The sequence below is a fragment of the Nanorana parkeri genome, unplaced genomic scaffold (assembly GCF_000935625.1).
Source record: "Nanorana parkeri isolate BGI_ZX_2015 unplaced genomic scaffold, ASM93562v1 scaffold566, whole genome shotgun sequence".
Lineage (NCBI taxonomy): Eukaryota > Metazoa > Chordata > Amphibia > Anura > Dicroglossidae > Nanorana > Nanorana parkeri.
The window spans coordinates 173,781-182,162 of NW_017306834.1; the positions used below are offsets into that span (position 1 = coordinate 173,781).

The window sequence follows — 8,382 nt, forward strand, 5'->3', positions numbered from 1 at the left end:
AGACCAGAATTTGAGACATTAGCAATGGCAAGAGAGAATAAGGCCTCGGAAAGGGCTTTTAGCCACCAGATGTTTAAATATCGGGATATCCTCTACAGCGGGAAGTATTGCCAAGATATTAAAAGGCCCACTTTTTAAGGAAACTCTCGTCAATAGGATATTGAACAAAAAAAACACTATGGAGATTAAAAATGTTTCTCTGGATTAGGACAATCACCATGCAAAACAGATTCCAATAATCAGTGTAAAGGGAAAGTTTCAATAGGCTTTGGATTTTTTTAAAGAGAACCGAGGCTGGTAACAGGTATGGCAGACACAAGCTTTTCCAGGAGTGGAGACATGTGCACTGCATCAGTGAGGACAGAAATGGTAACCTTAAGTTTCAGGGTTAAGCCATCTGACAGACCCTCATGTACAATGTCATCAAACATCGATAAGGTACATTCCTCATCATCCTCTGCTGGCCGTGCAGAAACAGCTGCAGCTACAGGGAAGTCAGAGATGGACTCCGGAATAGAGGGTACAGATGTACACTTGTGGCCCTTGCATTCTGAGTATGCAAACACGGCAAAGATTTTCTCAAACTCAGACATGGTAGCTGAGAATTTCTCTGGATAAAAAAAAAAAGGGTTAAGAAGGACTCCGAGGAGTGCTGCAACTCTCGCAGGGGACAGTGGTTCAGGCCATCAGTATTCGATCCTTTCGAAGGCAAACCAAGCTGGAACTTAGTGCATTGTAAGCTGGCAAGGATTACAGTAATTGCGCTTATGATTTGCCATACGATCACACAGGCCAGTCACAAGAAACTGTGGGAGCAGGAAGGGTTGCAACCTTGACATTGAAGGCAGCAGAGAGCCCAATACACATCTGAAGGATAGTAGGGTGGATGCAGCAAAGAAGAAATTGGGAAGTGTTGAGAGGTCCATGCATGGTCCAGAGAAATGGGGTGCACATGCACAGTGTAATACCCCAGACAGTGCAGAGTCAAAGGGGACACAAGGGCAGTAAGGCCCTAGAGTAATGGTGCCAAATACAAACATGTGACTGTATCAGTCCCTGCAGCGCAAACTGGAAAGCGGCAGGGCGAACCCCAGTGGCTCTGCAGCAACTGAATAATCTTGCAAAAGAAAAATGTCTTGATAAATGCAAAGAGGATAGGATTGCTTCTATCAGAGCAGAGAGAAGAGATCTAATCTCCTAGGACAATAGCACAAAACTAAGAAATGGTGGAAGTGGGAGGCTGTCCTTACAGCTTTGTTTACCAGTGTCCATTCTCCTGAAGGCAGCAGCATAATCCTGTGTATTCAAATTATATGCCATGTCCCCTAATGTATAATAAAAAGGTCCTTTGCCCCAGATTTACAGTTTTCATTAAAAGAATACCTGGTAATCTCATCATGTAGGCCCTTGTCAGGCACTTCCCGTTATGGGGCGACAACAGTCTTCTAATTGTGCCCTGTGTTGGCTGTATGTAGACAAAAGCGCCTTAAAGAGGCTAGAGGAAGCACCACTGTGATGCAAATAGAGCGTGTGTGTGGGGGACGACGACACTAAAATAGCGGGCTATTAATCTGGCTGGTACTCTACTAAATGACTTATACCCGGGTCACCCATGTCCAAAATCCCATACATAAATGGCAAGTTTAGTAGGGGATAATATAATGCAGAAATGTCACTCACCAGGCTCTTTAGGTTTAAGTCCATCTTCCATATGTGGGAAAACTTTCTTCAATGCTTTCAAGGTGATGCTCAGAGTGTTCTGAAGCAGAGGCTTGATGATGCAGGAAAGTGCTTGTCCAGGGGAGACGACAGCTCTCTGTGAGGCAGGCACAATTTTCTGCATTGCAAACATGAAGTCCCTAGCAGTAATTTTGATAGAGGAAACATCGAGCTGCAGCTTATCTGTTGTTGTGTAAATCTGAGGGTAACGCTTGCGTAAAGCGCACAAGGCAGCTTCGGAGCACAGAGATTTTACGTCCGCACCACAATACCCTGCAAAGCAGAAATCGGATTATAACCAAAGCAGCGCATCCCATTCTTATGTTTGTCCTGTAATACAAAGCCGTTCTTACCAACACACTTCTCAGCTAGTTCCTGCAGAAAACTTTCGTATGGCTGTGGATTCCATTCTTTTGTGTGAATTTTCAGAATTTCCAGACGTGCCTGTTAAGCAGGTAAATACCAATTACCAAAAAAACATGAAAAGGTTACAAATATTCTGTGAGGATCGGATGAAAAATTGATGCTTCCACTTTCATATCTCAACAGATGGCTGCACTAATATGCAGGAAGCATTGACACGTATAGGTTTTCCCATCACCTCAGTGGTCAGCAGGCCATTATAATGTAGGGGTTTTCTACCTTCTCTAAAATGGAACCGGGTGCTGGAGCCTCACCAATGCAATTTGCAGAGCATGGCAGAAGGGGTTGTTCTAAGATATGCACAAACATATGCAACTGGTTTATAGCAACCATTTATGAATGCACTCTGCATTGCCGGGACAAAAGAAGCAAAAAATTAGGTATGTACTAAATTCTGTGGCATGGCCATCCTGTGAAAACATCCAATAAGCTTCAATTTGTTAATTAATTGAATAACCATGCAAGTCCCCAATCCTTTCCCCCTAAATCCCCTTGGATCCTAGAGTGCTTCTCATTTCAGGGATGTCTCAGTTCAGTTGTGTTAATTTAGGTGACCATTTGATGCTTGTGCAGTAAATGCAAATGCTATGCAGATCTACCGCCATTGTGACCTAGAGATTCATATTGGGAGGGAATAAGATAGTAGAGACCGGACCCTGACCTCCCCTCACCCCTATGCAGCAGCAGATCACTTCTAATAGCGATCTATTGCTGGCTAGGAAAGCCTGAAAGAGCTACGGCAGCTCTGTCTGAGACTTCATACTGACAAGTGCGGTGATGGCTCTGGATGTAAACACTATGCAGAAGCATAGAGTTTCATTTAACTTCCACAGTGTGCTCCTATGGAGGGATTTGTAGAAGCTTAGGAAGCTGATAATTGGATGCAGTCTGTATGAGCCTTAACCACTGCTGGCACCCACCGATTCCCAACGCCGCTTTAAAACGCTGGCTGGGACTCAAGCAATTAGGGACATTCAGCAGCAAGAAAGTTCTGACCGAAAAACATTTTGCTACATTATATGGGTCACATTTATGCTATTCTTGGGATTGTGGAAGGTTTGTGCATGATGGGTTCTTTAGATGCTCATGGCACAATTGAAGCAAAATAATTGCTTAATCTCAACATCCCACCACAATTCGCAATACCATCCAGGCTTGGTACCCCAAGACATCCACCTTTTACCAAAATGAAAAGAAACCCATTATGGATATCCCTTGGCAGACAATTAAGTTGAGAATACTGCAGGACATGGTTGCGGCGTGCGGCCTTCGACCATGACCGCATCACATGTTTATCATTGTCAAATATAAAAGTACACAATCCTCAAGTGACTATTTAAAAGACACTGAGGCATTGATTTCCGTTTAATCTTCGTATATGTGCAATCATTACACCAATCCTTTCATATGAATGCAAGTTTCTACAGCTGGACTTTCTACTCCTCATGGCCTTCAGTTGCAATCCCCAATTGCCTTAAAATTTTCCAGTCAATTCCTCAAACAGTAGAGCAGTACTTTATGCTATAAAATGTAAGATGTGCAATTCAGCATCTCTGCAGCTGTAACATAAAATAAGGGCATGTAGATTTGTGGGATTGAAGATGGACACATTGTAAAAACACTGGCATGCTTACATCTCTGTCAGGCAAGTTGAACAGGAATTCTCTGTCAAAACGTCCAGGCCGCCTTAGAGCAGGATCAATAGAGTCAAGTCTATTGGTGGCTCCGATCACAACGATCTCTCCTCGACTGTCCAAACCGTCCATAAGAGCCAGCAATGTGGAAACAATCGAACTAAAAAAAAGGTTTCAGAGGGAAAGCATCAAATGATTAAAGCGTTTTCTGTACTCAACTGTTAAATGATTCTTTAGCTCTCTCAAAAAAAAAAAAGGGGGGTATGCTTATGGGAGAAACTCAGGAAAAATTAAAAAAATGTTTGCTCAACTACCAAACATAACTGATAGGTTGCCGAGGGCACCAATATCTTCATTATTTTCTTTGCTTCAAGACGAACTCCAGGAAAATATTTTTTTTTTAACCCTTGCATTGGGCAAGTGTTTGTTTTTGTCTAGGTTCAAGAATCAAAGTTACTCAGAGATGCTGGAAGGACCAGTCTATAGGTGCCCATACACCTTGCGATTATCGTTCGATTTCTTTCGTGCCCTCATCGGAATGACATCCGCGTTGCGCTCAAATACCCCATATGCATAGACCACCATGGATTTCGAGTATTGTTTGTTAGCAATACGAACTGACCCAATTGTGATCGACAGAATGGATTTTCGTTTGCACACGTGCAGTATTCATGTTGCGATTTATTTTTTTCGTACAAAAACCCCCACTGATTTATCGATTTTCGTACGATTCGAAAGATGTTTCCAACCTTACCGATCGAGGAAATTAAGGCAGCTGTACAGTAATTCTTATCGTTCACTTCCCCATCTACTGGACAATTATGGTACTAAAAACCCGATGGTGTTCGATTTCCCAACGATAATCGCAAGGTGTATGGGCACCTCAAGAACAAGCCGGCTCCACGGTTCAGGTGAGTATATCTTATACTAAACAAGCAGTTAACCCTTGCAGTGCAGGGGCTAGCCCCACTGCGGGGGTTAATACTTTTTCACGGAGTGCTTTCAGCTTTATATCCCCAGGTATTGATTTTACAAAAAGTGACTTTGCATGAAAATCTAACAGTGTTTGATAAAGTACCTATGAATTTGGTCTTGTCTGCTTGATCGGACTGGTGCCAAGCCATCAATCTCATCAAAAAAGATAATTGATGGACGCATCTGATAAGCCTAGGAAAAGAGAAAAAAAAAAAAATGTTTGACAAAACTGAAAAGGGAGAAGCTATTAAGAGTTAGAGGCCAAAACCACAACATGGCTGCTGGGTGAGCCAAAATTGTGCACCACAGACAGGATTAAATGAATTGGACTCCTATATAGCAGCCGTTAAAAAATGAATAGATGCACTTTAGTGCAAGAGGCTTCTTACACATCTCCCAATTGAGAATGGTCTTTGCATCCAAACATGTTTTTGAGATTAAAACATCAAAGTTTACAGCAGAGTCTAATGTTGCATACTAGTAAAATAGTCATCCTTCAGCTTTACAAGACTTAGCATGACCTAGACTTCAATCACACGATTAGTTTACACAATTAGACATTTCCAACAAACTGCCAAGCGATAAAGTGAATATCATATAGAACCATTAGAAGCAGTCATTGCTGGCTTCTTTTATTTTAAATGTGTACACTAACTAGGAACAAGATCATTGTATCACTTGTACACTAACAAGGAACAAGATCATTTTATCACTTGTACACTAACTAGCATTAGCATACCAGCAATTATATAAACACATTGGCTCTAGCTCATCCTGATCTTCCAGGTAGTAAGGATCAGGATGACAGTCCTATAGGATGCACCTTCAAAAACAAGCCAGGCCTTGCCTGGGCATAAAGAGCCATGAGATTACTGGCCAGTCTTGACCCAAGATAAACAGAGCGCACATCGACCAAGGTTTGTAAAATGGCTGATAAAACGAAGACTTGCATTCTGAATCCTGCAAATTGTGTACATTTGACCCACCTAGACTAGTAAAGACCTGCAGCAGTGTCCAATATTAAGGAACAGAGGTCTAATGAGTTTGGTGCAAAGCTATGGCATTGAGAACTACCAACTAAGGGTAGATTCCCTTAGGTAGATTCCAAATAAGGGTAGATTCCACATAAAGAATATATCACCTCACCTGGTCAAATAAGAGTCGCAGCTGACGTTCAGATTCACCGACCCATTTGCTTAAGCAGTCAGCCCCCTTCCTCATGAAGAAAGAAACTCGTCTATCACCGATGCTGCACTCATTGGCCAGGGCCCTGGCTACCAAGGTTTTTCCGGTACCAGGAGGTCCATAGAACAGACAGCCCCTAACAAACAAACAAAAAAAAGATGTAAAAAACACAATACAGAGTTGTCTGCAAACATTCAGGTAATAAGTAATCCGTTTCTAAATGAAGCAGAACTAAGCTCCACAGTTATAAAACAGTTTGGAAATGTATTGTTCTTTGCACTCCTGTGTCAGCAGTCAATACCATTCCTGTTCTACGCACATCTGACATCAGGCATGGCAAGACTCTCTGCATGACCATGCGAGTGTTATACCTCACATTCACTTTCTTAGTTTGCTTGCTCTACTAGAGCTGGTGGCTTAAGCCAGTGTTTGTGCACACTGCGATTACCTCTAAGAACATGACACACAATTCTGAGGCCCTCAGCCTCTCCCTTCAGATTGTTCACTCTGTGTACATCCTGTCTGAAGCACGTTATGGCAGGTGCATGCCATGCCTCTTGACCTACATTGGGCAGGAAGGAAGCCCTCGGTCTCAACACTTCCTTGTCCCTATACAAAATCAGAAAGGGTTATTTGCTGGATAAGGATCAGACACTAGCCTCAAAGAAGGGATGGCTACAAGGAATACCACCTTGGGGATCAGAGCAGAGAGAATCTCTAATTGGATTCAAATGACAGTTTCAAAAGTGCAAACAAAAAACATTTAGATCCTATGGAGTCACAGGGGAATGAAAGTGGGAGCTACATGGGAAACCCCCTATACAAGAGGTCTTACGCAAATATTAAGAGGCCAACATTCACTCAAGCAAAATAGAAAGGGCAGCAACTTGGTCCTTGATAGTGCAGAGAGACAAAAGCTGGCCTTACGGGAAGGAGTGGAGATTTGTGCCACTGAGAAACCATCACAGAAAAAGATGGAAGTATGCTTTCAATGCCCGATATGAAATCTTTCAAGAAGTAGACTTCATAGCTTTTAGCACTGTAGGAAGCTCAGACTCAAAAGCCCCTGTTCCTCAGCCATGCCATTAAAGCCAGTGTTCTGATTCCATAGCCAGATTCCTAAACCACCAGGCCATGGACCAGCTTGTCCTCCATGCCAAACAATTCACTCTGTACAGAGGCCTCATTGACTTATCCCACAGCCACAGAATGTTGTGTTGCAGAGGTCTGGAGTGAAACGAGGCAAAAAAGGGACTGCCTCAAAACAAGGCTACATTTAAGCTCTAGACTCATGTAAAAACGCAAAGTGGTCCCGACTCCTGAATTGGCAAAGTCTGATGTTTTTCTTGTGGAAGTAACACTCTTGCTTGCACTCATGTCCAGTACTAGGCCCACATATTCCAAACAAGGAGTCTGTGTCATCACTGATTTTTAAAGATTTTGGATATGGATGAACTTGTGTAACATCTAGATGCTCAAAGCCACACTGTCCTACAAAGTCCACACTAACCATCCCCTCAAATGGGGAAGCCAGAAAGTCTACCTGGTGAAAGAAGATGATAGATCGGGTGGATTCCATACATAATTTCTGAGTTTGAATGAAGACATGTAGAACTTTGAGATCCAAGATGGATTGGATGCCCCAATTGGGTTTGGGAACAATGAACAAGTTAAACAAAAATTCTCAAGATTGTTGTGCCACAGGAGTTGGGAAGGGATATCTTGGTCCAAAAGGGCTTGATGCAGGGCTGCTAATCTGTGTAGTGGCAAAGGAGTTATCCTGTGGCGACATGTAGGCAACTTCCTTTGATTCCTCAATAGACCAGAAAGAAAGATCTATGTCTCACTGCATTCATTGGAGGACACAAGAATGCCAAGGTAGGAGGTTATGTCCCTTCTTCTAGAACAGCGGTTATGAACTTATGAGGTATAAGGGCCAAAACTGTGGCCCCTGAAAGCACCAAAGTGTCATACATATTATTCAGTACGTAATGCTAGAAAAGACTGACAAACTGCAGGCATGCTAGGACACTGTCAGGTATTAATGAAGACTGGAAACCTATTGCATACGACAGTCATAAAATAAGGACCTGTTATGGGAGACTGATGAAGATAATAGTCATTAAAGCCTCTTTGAAAATCAATGCTCCCACTTCTCAGGTTTGCATAGGGTTCAACATCCAAGTACCAAAAAGGTTTAAGGGTTGGACACCAGGGTCCTTGAACCTCTCCTGCACAGCCCTTCAATAATTACCTGGGGTGGTGTATAGCTACGTTTCTTCTAAGTCTAATCTGGTATAGGCAGGGCTTATATCATTTTCTTTTACTGAACACTGTAAGAAAACGAGTTTGCAGAGAGTAGAAAAAGTACTCATCTGTTTGCCCACTGACATACTTTGTACCTCTAAACCCATTTTCAAAATAAAAAAAAAAAAAAAAAAATTAA

General features: G+C 42.4%; 1 protein-coding gene across 1 annotated transcript in view; it reads right to left on the reverse strand.

Moving 5' to 3' along the window:
• The window catches only part of ATAD2 (ATPase family, AAA domain containing 2), a 48,435-nt gene that overhangs the window by 22,468 nt on the left and 17,585 nt on the right, over positions 1-8,382 (reverse strand). The window contains exons 13-17 of the mRNA XM_018562211.1: positions 5,898-6,072; positions 4,855-4,943; positions 3,777-3,936; positions 2,073-2,163; positions 1,681-1,992 (exon numbers count right to left, since the gene is read on the reverse strand). Coding sequence (XP_018417713.1) covers positions 1,681-1,992; positions 2,073-2,163; positions 3,777-3,936; positions 4,855-4,943; positions 5,898-6,072 — 827 coding nt within the window. The remainder of the gene's footprint in view (positions 1-1,680; positions 1,993-2,072; positions 2,164-3,776; positions 3,937-4,854; positions 4,944-5,897; positions 6,073-8,382) is intronic.